Source organism: Amblyomma maculatum, chromosome 2 (genome assembly GCF_055883805.1).
Source record: "Amblyomma maculatum isolate TAMU_Amacu chromosome 2, ASM5588380v1, whole genome shotgun sequence".
Classification (NCBI taxonomy): domain Eukaryota; kingdom Metazoa; phylum Arthropoda; class Arachnida; order Ixodida; family Ixodidae; genus Amblyomma; species Amblyomma maculatum.
Genome location: NC_139345.1, coordinates 96,070,981 through 96,088,638, shown reverse-complemented (window position 1 = coordinate 96,088,638; position 17,658 = coordinate 96,070,981). Strand labels below are relative to the sequence as shown.

At 44.5% G+C, this 17,658-nt stretch overlaps 1 protein-coding gene and 1 long non-coding RNA gene across 2 annotated transcripts in view; one reads left to right on the top strand and one right to left on the bottom strand.

Moving 5' to 3' along the window:
- Positions 1–17,129, top strand: part of LOC146199311 (cathepsin B-like) — a 31,383-nt gene extending 14,254 nt beyond the window's left edge. The window contains exons 3-7 of the mRNA XM_084594781.1: positions 5,332–5,456; positions 8,625–8,857; positions 13,289–13,405; positions 14,065–14,193; positions 16,846–17,129. Coding sequence (XP_084450907.1) covers positions 5,332–5,456; positions 8,625–8,857; positions 13,289–13,405; positions 14,065–14,193; positions 16,846–16,922 — 681 coding nt within the window. The 3' untranslated portion in view covers positions 16,923–17,129. The remainder of the gene's footprint in view (positions 1–5,331; positions 5,457–8,624; positions 8,858–13,288; positions 13,406–14,064; positions 14,194–16,845) is intronic.
- Positions 5,453–17,658, bottom strand: part of LOC146199310 (uncharacterized) — a 77,389-nt gene continuing 65,183 nt past the window's right edge. The window contains exon 4 of the long non-coding RNA XR_014705064.1: positions 5,453–5,630. This is a non-coding gene — a long non-coding RNA (uncharacterized LOC146199310). The remainder of the gene's footprint in view (positions 5,631–17,658) is intronic.

The following is a 17,658-nucleotide window of genomic DNA, read 5'->3' as shown; positions in this document are numbered from 1 at the left end:
TCTATCGTTTCATGGCTTTAGCGAAGCTCAGATTGGATTCTGTCGAGGATGCTCGATTTTGAGCGCACACGTAGACTTGAAGCGCCGTATCGGGGTTTCCATGAGGCAAAAAGAGGTTTCAGCTCTAGTTACTTTGGATATTACCAAGGCGTACAGCACCGTCGAATACTCATTCCGCCTGCCTTTATCTCTCCAGTTCTCTTTCCTACGCAGAGCATGTCAGCGAATCTTGAACGCCGGCTAAATTCTCTGCTTTCCATTAAAAAGCTATCCCCCCCCCCCCCCTCCCCCTCTCGCCTTCTACGATGGACGAAGGCGCTCCCAATACTTTTTCACGCGGCGCGCAAATATTATATGGATAAATGTTATCTTTTAAGGGCCGATGCCACGGCGTACTTTCATCCTCAAAAGCGTACCTGTGCACGCATAGTCTAATATTTCACGCCTTGAGCCGCCAGGGAGGGCTCGTTGCCGCATGTCTCCTACAGCCAAGAGCGGTGACACGATAAATTACGGTGGCGGCGTTCGAATATTTTTGTAATGCCGGAACCCGGAAAGAAGCCTTCCGCGTGTGGGGATAGGAAGTGGCAATAAATTAATAAATAACTCATATAACTGCAGATCACTTATATGAGTCTGTTCATAAATGAACCAAAAATCCGAATTGCTACATTCATAGTAAACATCCCCTCAGTTGGTATATGGACTTTCTCGGGATGATGGGAAGGTGCACTCGTTGTATACAAATTTATACAAATTTATAAATGGTGGTGCACGCACTTCAGCTTAGTTGAAAAGGAATGAAACTAAATTTGTGATCGACCGGCACGTCTCTTGGAAGATAAGATATGCCCCGAAAACGTTTCGCGCAGCGTGGAAGGCTCCCGCGAGCTCAGTTGTTCAGCAGACGTGCGGCGTATTCATGCGCCGCCTCAGCGGCTGTCGCGAGCGTCAAAGGCGTGTCACGGGGAAGCCAGTTGCGAGAGCTTCGAGACATGCCTGCTAGTGAAGAAACGACAGGCATGCGCAAAGGGCGTCTGGTCCTCAAGTTTCGTGAGTATCGACACGGCACTCTGTGACAGCAGAGGGCGCAGCAATGCAGTTTTGCATCTCGCAGGTACTCTCAGACCATGCATGTCGTTTAAAGGTATCAATCAAGAGAAGAATATTTAAAAGCTCTGCATTACCTGTACTCACATATGAGCCGTGGAGCGAACGAAAACGGTTCAGTTAAAAATGAAGGCAGTGCAGACAGCTACCGAAAAGAAAATGATGGAGGTAACGTTGAGAGACCTGAAGCGAGCTGAGGGGGGGGGGGGGGGGGGGAGGAAGCAAATGCGAGTTAAGGACATTCTAGTCGAAATCACGAAGACACTGGCATAGTTATGAAATTCCTAGGCAAGATAACCGATGCTCATCATCGTTATCATGACTCGAACTATACCCATTGCAGGCGAAGGCTTCTCCCATATCCCTCCGGTTAACCCGGACCTGATCCAGCTGCATCCACTAGGCCCCCGCAGTGGTCGTTAAGGGCGACCGGCTTGATTACAATAGAAGACAAGCTATAGTAGGGGGCGGCGGGTAGTTGGGTGGGCAGAGGAGATTGGGAACTGTGAGTGCATAAGGTGGCTGCAGGTGGCATATTGCAGCGTTAGAGTACCATGGGAGAGGACTTTGGTCTGCAGTGCACGTTCAGTAAGGTCGACGATGATGATGTTAGTCTAAAAACATTGCCGAGGTTTATCCCGGTTATCTGAGCGTAAGCTCTGTTAAGCATGGCAACACATCAGTCTGACGTCAGCGACGAAGGGGTGACGCACTCAGACTGGCACGCACCTCATCCATGGCGAGACTGACCAACTAAGTGCCGGCGAAGCAGCTGTTGAACCCCTCACCTAGTCACGCGACAGTGCCCGTTAAACAATCCCAGGTGGCCGAAATTTCCGCAGGCCTCCACTGTGGCGTCTTTCGCCTCATGGTAAACCGCGCAAATTAATGACCTTGGGAGATGGAGTGCGAAGAGTAGAGCTCATGCTGTTAAAAGGTCGGAGCTTAAAGGGCCCTGCAACACCTTGTGAGCACAGTATACTAGGGGCACCCTCAAAGTTCATGGCTGGACACAAACGTAGCGGCCATGGGTCGAAATTTTGCAGTCAGTTCTCGACGCAGTCTGCCAATTGAGGGTTACATATGCATGTCATCGCTCTTGGAGTTTCATTGTTCTACCGTGGTAGGACGCTTCGTGCTGCTCGTCCATGAATGAGGACTTCATCAGAAGAAAAACGACTTTCACTAAGGTGCTTTTTCATCTATGGGAATAGGCGGTAGTCAAAGGGAGGAAAATAAAGGGAATAGGATGGCTGCTGAAACAGCCGGAAAGCAGAATAATGAATTGCAGCCATTGAAACAGCCGATTTATTAACTGACGCATTGTCATAGTTAAACAGTACCGCTTTCGGAAGCACCCTTCGCTGTTTTTTTTTATTACTGACTTCAGACTTCCCTTTTTGGAAAGAATTCGAAGAGAATGACGCCAAGTGGAATCACAAAACACTGATGCCATTGCCTGTCTAGCGAATAGAACCACCTGTGCCTTTTTTTTTTCTGGTGGAGGGGGGGAGGGGAGTGTTCTCTTGTCTTGAGGCTTCTTGTCACTCATGACGAATGTGGTGCACCTTAGTTTCATTTGTTGTAACGAATCTTTGCAGAAAATTTTAATATGAGCTTCAAGCAGTTGGACATTTTCTGCAGAGCGAAGTTTTTTAAGACGTTTAATTGTTCTCTGATTTCAAATGTCTGAGCACCAATCAGGGGGAAACTTTTTGCAAGCTAAGCATGGGTGTTAGGATGCGGCCAGCTTACCCTACTGATTGATATTCCCACACATTCTGCAATGTGCCGCTGTGTGACACGTCGAGCGCCATTGCAATGCCTTGCAGTTTTTGGACATTTCGATTTGTGAATGCTGCTAAGGAATGATCACAGCAAGCAGCGTCTTCAATTGACGTCTAGCCGTGCTTGACGTCGTCAACCCCTTTTTCACCACTGAATAAGAAGGGACTATTGAGCTCTAATATCTCCAGCACGTACTTGTGAATTTCTTCTGGTGTGAGTCCTTTTTTCAGAAGATATTGAATGACTGCATGCTTCGCCAACTTCTTTCTTTCTATGTTCGAGCTTCCCGGCCTTACTTTTTTCTGTATATAGAACAAGGAAAAATAATCAAACGTGAGACCGTCAAAAAACCTGAGTAACATGTTGCATTGCAAGGTATAACCACGCGAAAATGATTTTATAGGTGGGATGCGAACTTTTAAAGCAGCCCTCACACAAATGAACTGAATCGCTAGATTGTGTCTTCGTGAACACCTGAGGCAAATAATACACTTCCACGCGCAGCAGAAAACGAAATGCCACGCTCGAAGATAGGTGAGTCCTTTCTTGCGAATATTTAAAATTAGCGCCCTCCTCCGTGTCACGCATGTAGGTATGTTGGCTAAGGAATTGCTATGAAGTTCAACAGAATAGAAGGCCGGACGAGTTAGTGCTGTTCATAACGGCTTAGTGGACTCGTTATGTAGACTGAGAAAAGAAAAGACAGGACGCTCGCTATTCTCACAGCTGGTTTATTGGCAGGGAATACGGGCGCTTAAATACAGAGACAGCGAAGAAACAACAACTACAACAACAACAATAACAACTACAGCAACAAAAGCCTATAAGTTATCGAGCGGCTCAAAAAGAAAAGGAAAATCATGATCACATTTTCAAAAATAGCCTTTTTCTTTCTTAGAAAACAAGAGCGACAATTTAGTGACGCAGTTTTCACACGAGGCAATGTGGAATGCTACCACCCCTTCTATGGGGTGTTCTCGATGCCTATACATGACCAGTGTTCTCTAAAAAAAGGGTGGTCATGACAGTGTTCCGCCACATCAGAATATTAGTCATTTAAATGCTCGCAAAGTCAAATAGTCAAACACTACTCACTTGGCCCTAGGTATGCAAGATCGCACAAGAGGAAAGCTCGTGTACTACACTGCTTAAACGTTTCTCTTTAACCTCGAATAAATGGGAAACGCGATCAACAAGCTCTGCTGCGTCTCGTCTGTGACAGCAGGTCTCTGATGACAAATGTCACCTTCTTCTGAAAAATTACTGCCTAGGCAAGGAATCCGAACGAAAACATTTCTGCATGATTTGATTTTCTTAGCTGCTGAATAAGACAATTAGGATGTTAATAGATCTTCTGGAGCCTCTGTTCTATTGTGAGAAGATTTATCGGTTCTCGTATGTCATTCCTCAGTCTAAACTCTTGTCTTCGGTTGTTAAAGTACGCTTCAAATGCTTTGAATAAAGGCACTGACTTCCCAGACTAAGCGCTTCGCAACACGCCGAAACTGCTATCGCTTTGGAACCGGTGAAAGTGGTGTTCAGTGTAATGTCCCTCACCCTGTATGTAACGATAGTGTTCAGGCGCCAAGTTATCTACAGTGCTCCCGTCAGAAGGGGCGTTGACTCCGGGTCCCTTGCTCACAGATATTCCAGACGTGGGCAGTGAGTAGAGGAGCGTAGGATATCATTACTCAAATAAAATACTTAACATTTGCGCGCCTACTGATCTTATATAACCCACCCTGCAATGAAGCCCTTCACTTGAGCACGAAGAGCTAGCGTTTTTCTCTTATTATAGATCACCGAAGTGAGCTTTTGACTTCCCCGTCACCTCAGCATGTCATCTTACTCAATATTGTACAGTGAATTGTTAACGACACGACAAATTCGTACACGTTTTTTTTTTGTTCTTTGAGATCAAAATTGACTTCCTTTTTATTTATTTTTTTTTTTTGTAGCAGAGCGCTGAATGTCACTTGTTTCGAACACTTCACGGCACTTGTTTAGTTCTTTGTTTGCTGGTTAAGACTGCACTCCCAGTGCGTCGTAGCGATCTCTGACTCCAATATTTCGATTTCCTGATGAAGGCGGTAGCTGAGTTGCACTGTTGACAAAGATTCATGATGACTAAACAGTGCAGAACTGCAGTTATTGAAGAAATAAGATTTGTTGACTAGCAAGCGCTGGTCTGCTCTTCTTTGTATCTTGGTACGTGGTTCACTCAGTTGGGTATAGCTTTTCGTTATGTTTTGGGATGCTGCCCCACTATTCCTAATTTTACCACTATCCTCATCAAATGCAATGGGCAAACATTTAATTCAGCTTCTATTGCTGTGGTTATACGCAAGCTACACTTGAACCATCTTCGCAATCATGCCGTTAAAATGATTGTTCTCGTCGATCGCGCGCAAAAAAAGCATGTTCGTTTTGCAGGCCTTCGGCGCCGTGGAAGCCATGTCAGATCGGACCTGCATCCATTCTCCGGAGGGAAAGCCAAGAGTCATTGCCCACCTAGCCGCTGACGATGTGCTGTCCTGTTGCACGGAATGCGGAGCAGGGTGGGTGAACCGCCTTCTTTTTTTTTCTTTCGCTGAAGTACTTCGAATGACACCGTTGTAGTGCCCATGTAGTCACCGAGGCCTCACTGCAATGCTGGGCTCCATAGGGTACTTGAGTCACGGGCTTCCTCTGGTATAGTTCTTCTCCGTGCACGCTTTCTATAGATGGATCCGCTGACATGTGGGAGAGAGAGAGAGAGAGAGAGAGAGAGAGAGAGAGAGAGAGAGAGAGAGAGAGAGAGAGAGAGAGAGACTTTTAATGAGCATAATAATCATTAAGAATTCGCAGGAGCAGGGAGATTCGGGCATATTGAATTCAGTGAGATGGCGCTTTTCAGGCGATCTCAAGACGTTCTTTCCTGTCTTGTTTGCCGATATACATAGACTATAATTCGAATTGCATAAACTAGAAAAAAAAAAAAAGAGATGAGAGGCTGCATTGTGCGGAAGATACTTCTTATTTCTTTCTGCGAAGTAATGGTATGCATGGGGGGGGGGAGGGGGGGCTTCAATTCTAACGATCCAAAAAAGAGAAAAGGATCCTTTGTACAATCGATTGCTTTGAGCTTTCTAGTTACACTAAGACTTCATAAGACTGCTTCTATAAATGAACGGGCATGAAAAAATGTATGTCGATAAACTAACCTGACATTTAGCTAAACGCACCTGTAAGTTATTTTAAAGAGATGCTCTGCGGGCACTCTTTAAGCGCGTTTTTCTTAAACAAAATACCCGTTTGCGATGACAGTGTACATATTTTAATAAGTGGCTTATAACGTCTCCTACCTAAAGAAACAGTAGCAAAAGCGGTTCTTGTGCGCGTTTTATAAGCAGTACACTTATTATGACTGCATAACTGCTCTCAGTGAATAATAGCAATCTTAAAAACAGCACAGTGACGGGGCCACAGCGTAGGATAAAAAAAAAAAAATTATTTGGAGGCACTTAGATCTCTCTTAAGTGCGGTAAGGCGAAATAATTTCCTGCGAATCTCTGCACTTAATTGCCTTTTTTCCACTAATTTGCTCCTTTTTTCTCCTTTTTCTCTTTTTTGCTCTATTTACTTTTGATAAGGACTGACATTAAAGCTGTGTAAGCTTTTGCTTGTTCTGAACACAATTTTGAAGTATTTTGCACAAATTCCTACGTCCGTGGTTGTTTTGGCGCCACGACACTTTATCGAGGTCAATGCCTATATAGATGTCTAATTAAATATTTTGGTTTTAATTAATTAACTAAATACTCTAAATCAACAAAAATTTGAACATAGACACTTTTTGTTTTCACTCTCTATGTTACACAGCTATTTTTAAAACTCATAAAGCACGCCATTCTTCGACAAGGATGGTGAGAAACCCTCTGCGAATGGACGCTCTCTGCGCAAACTCATGATCGTATAAAGGATTTCGCCTTGATGCGACCCGAGAGAGACAGTAAGCAACGCACGAAAATCGATCAACTTTCGCCTTCTTTTCTCTCGCTCGTGGCGTCTTAACGTTATTTGCCGTGTTAGACAGGGGTCAGTGGTTTCCACGTACAATGCACCTTATTGATTGCTAGCTGAACTCGATCATGTCTGGCTTTCTCATTCAGGTAGGCCACGGGCCACTCTGAATAGGACATGGTATAGGGAACTTTGCAAGGCATCCTCTAACTAAGGTATTGAAAGTGTCCATTCAGGACGCACAACTTGAAGTGACTGAAGTGACTGCATGGACTAGTCCTGACGGGATTAGACTGATGAGTCAATTATCGACCGGTTTGCTTACGTAAATGTTTATGTTAGAGCCAAGATTACGTGTGTTTTACTCTTTGGGTTAATGAACTGATTCATCTGTATGCTAACGCGTTCTACTTAGAGGCAAATTTTCTTTTTGTAAGAAGTGGTTGTTCATAGAAGAGAACAGTAGCAATGCGGCATTTTACGTTCAGGTTTCAGATGCGGAAGTACATGGAACCAAAAGTTGCTCTAAACAAATGAAGTAGTAATAAGAGAAAGAAAAACAATGGCTCCCGGTGATGCGACATGACCGAAGCAGTTTTGCTGAAGGTATGCATACTTCAGTAAAGACAAAGGTGTTTCGCACGAGGATTATGTTAGGGTGAGTCGATATCCTGAGAAGGCCTCCAGAGGCAGCTAACAAGTACACTGGGCAGCGCCTGACCGAATCTTTCACCGTGTGTCCTGCTAGATATTATGCAAACTCCACTTCATGACAATCAGCATCTTGGACAAACAGACGTGGGCTGCGTTGGCCTTCAAGATTACTTTCAATCGCTGCTTTAATCCCTGTGCTTTATGTACGAGGCACACTGAAGGTTCCTTAGGCCTAATCGAAAGACTATGAATTTGCTGTTATGTTAAGTGATATGACTGTGACGTGATGTGATGTGGCATGTCTGCGATGTGACTGTACTAACGTCAACCATCCCTCTCTCACAACTTTCATATCCACTCACCCCCTTCCTCCAGCGAAGGGTAGCAAACTGGTTGCTTTTACGGGCTAAACTCCTTGCCGTTCCTCCTCATCTTCCTCCTCCTCCTCCTCCTGAAGGTTCCTATACGTACAGGTGCGGACATAAGTAAACGAAGCACGCTTTGTTGTAGAAATTACAGCCACCTCCTGCGTTAGACATAAGAACACATCATTTGCCGAAGCGAAAGTGCATTGTCTACTACCAGCCAGCACATACCACGGCTGTCAGTTATAATTAGGGAACACGTAAAAAAATGTTGGGAGAAAATAGCGTGCTCCGTTTACTTTTGTCCGCACTGGTACTTCTGGTGGGAAGGTTATGAAAAGGGCAATTTTTCCAATGTTCCCACTGTTTCGTCCTGTCGAGCGTTCCGTCTGCGGCATAGACGTCAGGCATTGCTTGGAAACAGGCTGTTTAGTGTGACATTGGCGCTCGAAGATTTTCCGCAACCTCTTTCACTATATACAGGAGGGGTTAATAAAGGGACCACAAGTCACTTAAGTGAGCTGTAGGGCCTGCAACTCAGTCCCTCTATCAACGTCTGATGTGCTGAATGTTGCGCGATATTTTGAAGGCTACGTCGAACATGTGGTCCGCACAGCACTCTAGGCTGACCTCCTGCGATTCCAGTGCTCCGCTGAGGAACACATCTCCACACATTTGAGCTTGTTTACCTTCCAACGGTCGCAGGTGCAACGGCGGCTTCCCCGGCTCTGCCTGGAGCTACTGGGTACACAAAGGCATCGTAACTGGCGGCAACTACGATTCGGACGAGGGATGCATGCCGTACCCGATCAAGGCGTGCGACCACCACGTCAACGGCACCCTGGGACCCTGCGACAAGACCATCCCTCCCACGCCCCGATGCGTACGTATGTGCCGCAAAGGCTACGATGTGGACTTCATGGACGACAAGCACTACGGTAAGCAACACAACTGCAATGGTAAATGTTGATTCACAACTACGATTCAACTAAGCCTTTATTCGCCTTTCGTGGTGATGGTTATTGACTTTGGCGTTTAGGTGTTGAGCTCGCACTCAAGGTAGCGGGATCAAATCCTGGCCGCTGTGTTCAGGTTTTGATAAACGCGAGAAGAAAAAAACGGCTAGGTGCCCTAGGCAGCCAGAATTGGTCAGTAGCTATCCTCCTCTTACGGCATACCTCCTGGCTCATCTGCAGATATTAGGCGTAAACCACATCTGGCATACATTCTAAGTACGAGAGTGTAATACGGGAGCAGCATAATTGATCTCACGCATGAATAGTTAATAAGAACAGAGTGTGCCAAGACCTGGTGCAGATTCCGATCCCTAAATATATGGAATGATAGACTGCTGTCAAGAGGAGCACGTTGGAGCACGTTGAAGCACGTTCCCACCAGAAATCATTGTAGCTTGATGCAATACCAATAGAAACAGACATTGAACCACGGCAGTGGAGGTTTCGAGGTAAACAAATAGGGGAGATTGAAACCTCTGTTAAAATATTAATGATTGCCAGACTTTCACATGTTTTGAAGAGGGAATCTTGTTCCATTGGAGACTATAAGCATTCTGCATTTTTAGTTATAAGAATCTACACCAAAGCTTCGGAAAGACTTCCTGCCCCTAAGGCGAGTGGGCTAAAAGGCATGTTTACCCCTTTCATTCCCGTATATGCTAATTCGTGTTAAGTGTGCGCGGCCATAAGAAGCGTATTTTTTTTTTTTTTCGATTTCCTCAAACCATTCTATGCCCCTGCCTTATATAAATCAGTTGTCATTTTAGTTATTCTTGTCTGAAAAACATACCCTGTATGCTAGAGATCATGCATGCCTAACGTCGCGGACTTGTTCATGTGATACAGAAGCGAAAAGCAACTGAAAAAAGGAGCTATTTATACGCAAGAATTATGATCTTCAGGTGATCAACTAATCAATGCCAAGTATTGTTCACTCAGCTCTGATAGCGTACTTTCTAGTGGGAATTAGACATTTTTATATTAGCTACTTCTGAGCTCGTAGGTATACATAAGTGAGAATTTCGTGCATTTTCAGTAATAACGAAATTTGCACAGTTTTGTCCTGAAGTTTTGATGGTTGGGTTATTTCATGCTGAAATTTCTGTTTTTACATATGTACGTCTGTTAAAGCTTTGTATTAGTGAGCGTCTATTATATCTGTTTAAATTTGTTGCGTGTCTTTATTTCCGACTTGTGCTTTACCGTCATTAGATGAATCTGGAAATAAACATTTCAATCCCAGGGCTTCATTTATTGGTTACGCTTATTTTTGATGTTTTAGGCGTATCCTCTAAGGTGGAGTACATTAGTAACAGTTCGTAATTCATGTAATAATTTGTGATTCCTTTGTGCCCATACGGCTGCAATCGAAAGCTATAATGCATTCTGTGATACTTTGTAGTTAGAGAAAAAAATACTTTACCTTCAGGAATTAGTCTTGAACACTGCGTCAACACCGCAGGAAGTACTCTGCCTTGAGGGAGTGGTCTTAAGCATCGCATAGACTTCTTTCTCACTTCGAGTTATTGATGAGTCCGCCATGGCCCTCTTGCACGACAAAGTTGGAGCTAAGTCCAGACTTAAACGGTCCAGACTTAAACAAGCCTCACGCTTCGGTTCGGCTCGTGTTCACCGGAGTGGCTTCCCTGAACGCCCTCAGCAACCACTTGGTGTATTTTTCTTCGTAACACAATCTTAAGCCGCAAAAATCAATGGTACAGACTTTACACAGTGCAAGATTGATCGAATGTTTACATCTTACCGCGAGGACAGGGCCAGCGCATCTATGTATTTTCTAATTTCTCGACTTAGGTGCCGGGCGTCCTTGTGTCTTAACTAAGACGGTCTAGAGTCGTAATCGCACAAGCGACTTATTCAAGTCAGGACTGAAGCCCAGTCTTGACTTCAGTCTTAAGCGGCCATGCTAGCGGCCTAATCCTTTACACTCCAGCTAAGTCTGGACTTAGCTAAGACAGTCTTAAGATCGTTTCGTGCAAGCGGGCCCTGGTCTGCTGGCCGTCTTAGCGCCGGCTCGAACTTAATTCCTTTCTTCGCGCGCTCTAAAAAATTGTCTTGGCTAGCACATTTGGTGGCCCCGGACAGGCTGTGGTCACGAGTTTGGTACTCGGATTTCACGGTTATTTATTCAACTACGAAGTTTCAGAGATAGCTATTTAACTTTCTTTAGTGGCCGCATGACAGCACTCTTGTGGGCGTTAATGAGTAATCACTCATTCCCCTGTCTGAAAAACAAGAGGACTTGTCGTCCATACGAAGAGGAGTCTCCTTGTCGGAACGTTGGCTCGCCTTGCGAACTGCGGCTCCCCCTCAACCCTTGTTCAGTGCTCTTTCATACTATGTAGCCACCTTCTTTCTCTTATTATACACTGAATCCTTTATTTTTGTACCTTACAGCGAGTATTTCTCTTATCCCTTTTCATGTATTTATATTTCATGTTGTTTTATTGCCTAATAAGTCGATGGCACTGCTCTCTATCAGTTTCCGGGCGTCGTCAAGCTGGTATATCTGCTTATGCTGTGCTTCTTTCAGATCCTAACTAAATATAATAAATGTAAATTTGCTGAATACTGAATAATAAACGTAAGCTACTAAATGCTCAGCACCACAAAAGATTTTGCGTTTTGACCGCATTCTTTTCATCTTAAATGCAATGTGCCTATCTTCTACGCTTGTTGGCTACATTTCTGCGCTTCATTCCAAAATATTACGTGTCTCTCACACAAGTGAAATTCACTGCCATGTGAACGGTATCCAGGCCCCATCAAATCAATGGGCGTTTTTTCCTCTACTTTGCATTCCGTTTGTGTGCTAAATTTTAAACGACCTATCTCGCTATGTCTTCCACTTTGCGGGGAATCCTTCCCTCGGTGCTCACGGGGCTCGGTTCGCGCGCCGTATTCAAGAGAGCTGCAAAGCAATCAAGCCTTTGCGGGACATCTGTTATCCTCATTCCTTCGCGTTCGTTGGTAATGGGTAGATCGATGGGGCCTGGTAGACACCTTCCCTTGCGATTCCATATTGATAGCGTGCCAGGTTTCGGTAGCATAAGGCGCCTACTCAACATCTATTCTATTTTATTCATTTTTATCATTGAGTTTTGGCCAAAGGGGCACTATATTCATCGTTATTGCTGCAGTATGCAATTCGATACTGCAGATTAGAAGAACAGTGAAGATTGCAAAAGAGGCGGGTGGGTGATTTGAGGAATATTGCTGCCCTGCAAGCACGGGTAGCGTACGTGGTCTTTTTTTCTTTTGGATGATCGCAACTCTGCATCTCGTTTGCATTGTTTTTGGATTATAAGCTGCAGTTTATTGCCTTCGCTTTTTTACGCACAGCAGTCGGGCCCATTGAGGGTATAATACGTTCAGCGAAGCATAAGTGTTATCATAATACGTTTGTGTCTCGCGAAAAAACAAACAAACAGAGAAACTGAAAGGAACAGAGCATATTAGCCAAAATGGTTACAGTGTCCGTTTACGAAATATTTGCTCGAACCGATTGCTCGAAAGCCAAACAAGCCTGAATTTATGAATATCTGGCGCTATAAATCTCGTTATAGCAGGGCAAGGTTGATTGCCCTGCTGTATTTCCTTATTGTTTCTGTAGATCTGTGCCATGAGATATTCATAATCAGTGACACTCATGAGACTCAGAGATTGCGTGAGAATCGAGAGCTGACTTTGATTCGTGTTTTATGCCAATATGAAGCAATCATACTTTAAAAATCCCTGATTGAAAACTCCCAAGTTATGTCACTTCTGATCAATAATCCTCGATCCTTGAGTCTCAAGACGCAGCATAACTAAATGTGACTTGACTAAAAAGCTACCTTGCTTATAAAATTGCACAAAAGGAGTACGAAACTTTCCCTCAAGAGGTAGTTCGTGAAGCAATGTCATTTAGCATCGAATAGAAGCTGCAACTTATTGAAAAGTTATTTCAGGTTATATTTAGTGCCATTTAATTCATTAATTAATTCTTCTAGCACCTTTACTCTTGTCAGGTACGGTCTTTGATTTCAAAACTACTTTAAAACTTCCTTAGTAGTGTCATTCGCCTGCTCTGACGTCGAAGGGGTTGACCAATGGGAATAAGTCAAGAGAATTAAACGGGAAATAATTCTGGTGAAAATACGGCCCAGGCACCCATATAAATTTCTCGAACGCCTTCAACTGAAAAACGGGGCTTCATCATACTGCTCGGCACAGTACCTACGATGAACAGCTGACACATGTGCTTAGCGAGCACTACGTCCACGGCTTCCGCAGCTCAGTAAGGTGAACCTGTTGCTAACAAGACCGTTGCGCTCCCGTTTTTTCCTCACGCAGGCCGCCATGCGTACTCGGTGCCTGCTAAAGCGAAGCAGATTCAAGCCGAGATCATGATGAATGGCCCCGTGGAAGCGGACTTCACCGTGTACGAGGACTTCCTCCACTACAAGTCCGGTACGGTACTCTTTTACGGGCATACATGAGAAGGGCGCAGAATTTTGTGGCATGGCCCTTTCGGTCATTAATGCGTGCGTCAGACATTTAAACCATGAATGAGTGAATGGGTGAGTAAGCGAGTTAGGAAGAAAGAGACAGAGAAAGTGAGCTAGTGAGCGAGAGAAAGTGGTGGGAAAAGCGAAGTTTATAACTGGATTAAACTAAATCTCGTAAATTGTCACCGCAGTTACGACATCCAAACGCTAACAGGAACTTGACCCTAAAAAAATTCGAAAAAAGAAATAAGGAAAGATAGGGGCACCTTAACTGTGCACACAAATTGACTAATTTAGTCTGGGCATTCAGTTCAAGTTTCGAATTAAATAAAATTAATTAAATATGAACACAAAATATGTAGTTGTCATACGAAAAAAAAGCGAGGAATTTTGATAAATACAATTCTAACGTAAAGGAAAATTTATTTCAGCACTTTCAGTCAGCGCTACCTCAAGCCAATTTAAGCTGTATTATGCTATACGCGCGTGAGGTGAAGCAGAGTGAAGTAAAAACAAAGTTTAAAAACGCCATAGACTTAAGGCTGGAATATACCGGAGAAGTTTTTATTATTACAGCAAATAGCGCGCTAAAGTGAAGGTTGTGTGTGTGCGCGCGTGCAGGAGTGTACCAGCGACACACGGACAGTGCCTTGGGCGGTCACGCCATCCGGCTGCTGGGCTGGGGTGTCGAGAACGGAGTGCCCTACTGGCTGGCAGCGAACTCTTGGAACACCGAGTGGGGCGACAAAGGTCTGGCTCGTGCCGCACAAGATGTAGCTTGCACGTTGTACAGGGTCGTGTACTATTAGGGTGAACACGCGAGCAGGTGGTCGCTTTCTTCAAAGTACCACTGCGTCCGAAACGACCGCACATCAAAGCAAAGAGGGATTAGGCGCAGAGGCGCATGGCCTGGTACTTCTTATCGTTAAGCGGCTGGATGGGAAGTAATAAACCCCCAGAAAGCAGGGGTCACGCTCTCGCGTGTTAGGGCTAAGAGTGGACGGGCCTGTACGTTCAAACGCGCACCTGCGAGTCGGCGACGTCGCGCGACTTGTGGTCGGTTTGTTACGGCCCCTCCCTGCTTTCCTAGTGTTCCATTATCATAACGAATCGGCTTTCAGGTGTGCGTGTGCCCTTACTAAGACTGAGGAAGAATCACTCAAGATCATTCTAAGGATTATAGTGCAAGAAGAGAAGGATACGTGGAGATTAGCGGGGATAACGGTTGTCTGGTCATTGCGAGAAGTTAAGCAAAACATATAAGAAATACGTTGTCAGACGTTAACCACGCGAAGAAAATATGATTTTAGTGCGCATGTTTGGGGTGTGGTCATGTCCTAGCCTCGTGACAATCTATATTTCTGAAACCACTCAGCACCAACTATCTTGAATAGCCGTATTAGTCAACTTGTGAAAATGAGATTGTGACGATGTGGCATTCATTTGGCGTCTAATTCCTTTATCTACTCTCCTCTGTCAGAAACAGATATAGGTCGGCCGCCATGTCGAGGGACCCGGAGAACGGTGAAAAAAACTGAGAGTTTTTATAATCCGATAATCGCTGTTCTGTATGACCTGCACTCTTTATGAGGTTACGTGTAAGCAAGCATTAAGACCTTTGCGAGCCCTACGCAACGTTCTCGTAGTCTTTAAACTGCACAATTGAGGCCACTTTGAAGCTTCATAGCAGAGCAAGGGAAAAGACATGATCTACGTACGTTCACCAGTACGTCTGCAAACAATATGCTACTATTCTTGTCTTTTCTTTTTTTTTTAAAATCCAGGCTGAAAATTTCACTCACCTATGCACAGTTACAAAAAAGCATGTAACTCATAGCGGTCTGCCTCATTTGCGCCTGGGCTAATTAGCCACCTACACAAGCGCGCCTCGGTCAATGTCCGGATTATCGATACGTGACAGAGAAGTAGCGCTCGTCTCACGTCGCTGTGATGTAGTACCTTCGCATGTGCGGATTACTGCTCGCAACGTATCAGGGACCATCCGGGCTAGATCACATTAGATGGCAGCTGCCTTGGGGGCCACTCAAAACGAGTCTCTCCACGTCTAGATGAAGGATGTGATTATGGTGCGACGAAAAAAAAAAAAAAACAGATTCAATAAAAGCACCCACTAGCGCCAATTTTACTGGAGCTGTTGCTGGGTAACGGGAGAAGGTATTTAATTATGAAGATGTAGAGAGATGGCAGAGGGAGCACTTAATTTTGAGGTTCCTTCCGATTTTCATTAATATATATAGTTGTTCCTCCTCGCGGACTTTAAGCTTATGCAGGATTACACCACTAAAGGGCAATTAAGAGAGCGTGTCGCAAGCGCTCTTGGACGAATATGCGTAACTTGACAGTGGGGGAAGTCGTTCAACAGAAACAAATTAAAAAGTGGCATAGGGAGACTATTTGAGTAAGTTGATAGGCTGCCATTCTGAAGTACCAGCGTGCTAGTACGACACACAATGTGAAAAGGACACACAACAAAGATTTGGAGTTTGAACTGGACGCTCTTTTGCATGTCTAGCGGATCATAAATGAAGCGTTAACAAGTGGAACATGGCAGCAACCCGGGAAACCTGAACAAATTCTGCTAGTTTGTGCGGCTGCCACCGTGAGCCGTGGAGCTGTGAACACTTAAATTCATCGCTGAGAGTTTTGTGATGTCCAATTCATCCCGTTGATTTTCCATGGTTGTCGGAATAATTAGTCCCTGAGACAGCGGGAATCATTTATAGGTCCTATTTAACAGCGGAGTGGAAACGTCAGCCATACTAACCGCTATATTCATGCAGGATCTCTCGAGGAATGTCACAATTTCAACGTATCCCCGTTCAGTTACTTTTCTTTAGCTTGTGGTGGACACCAGATGACACCACTTGCCGTCGTCCAGGAAAGCTCGCCACACTTAAAATTAATCATGCGATGTATCGCAACGCTAATAGCTTTTCGTGTTTTTGGGGCGAATAGCGTTCATGTTCTAGAGCTTTCTAAACATTTCGGCCACCAATCTTTCGTGGCTCATTAATAAGAAACTGGGCGTCTACCAAGCTGATTTAATTAAAGCTTATAAAAACTGACATTATGGGAAAGTGCAGAGGAAAAACGTCGTGCTCAAATCTGAAGGAAAGGAGAATTTTGTTCTATAGTTGGGGGACATTAGCTTCTCTGTGCCTCTTTAGAAACAAAATAGTAAAATGACAAAACAAACGTGCACTTACTTCACGTTTCCCGAAAGAGAAGCAGCCGAAGGAGCGAGTTTTGTGTAAATCCACCTTGCGCTTTCTTCGTGTGAGCATGTTTCGTTATTTTTGCAACATGCAGTCTTGTGACTATTAGCGAGTCTGGCACCAGCTCTAGAATTTTCAATTTGCGCATGTTTTCTGCTGCTTGCAGGCTTCTTCAAGATTCTTCGTGGATCCGACGAATGTGGCATTGAAAGCGACATTGTAGCCGGACTTCCCAAATACTGAAATCCCCTCGGCCATTTTCTTTTCTCTCGTAGACGGGTTTCGAACGACCTGGTTATCTTCAGAATTTTGTGCGGTGACTACGCTTTCTTTGCTTCATCCTCTGTCGCGTTCTTCTTTTGTTCCGTGTGCCAATGCGGTCTTCGATTGACCAAACGGACCGTGCTTTTCATGTGTCTGCAAACTAATAAAAGAAAAAAAAACGCGAGAACCCTCAAAATGTGTGCAAGTAGCATGGCAATTAGCGCGTAGAAAAAAAGAATTCAATGTTTAGCTGATTGCCGGCTGGGGCTTATCGTCTATATACACTGCATGCTTTCGCCCTTCAGAAGGGAAGTTACTCCACGATAAGCACTAACTAGGCCGGGGAAGACTGGGGGCCTCTCCATCCTTTCATCTTTGTTATTGCATATTTGCGATTTACCGTATAGCAAAAATTGTTACCGAGTTAAACTCTCTTATCGTTGCAGTGAGGTTAGAAAATATGGTTATATGCGTTTTTTTCTAGTTTATGCCACTGAGATACCGCAATAGTTTTCATTTGACAGAAGCACGGGATGGATATATGAGAAGAAACACATGTAGTCGCCTTTAGCGCCTGTTTCATACAACCAGATTTCCTGTATCTCTTATTTATCTTTACATTTATCCGGAGCTGCGGACCAGACCGCATTGTCTTACTATACTAGTCAACCCAAATCCGCAATTGTCCCAGTCTCGGTAGAGAAAGATCATCACC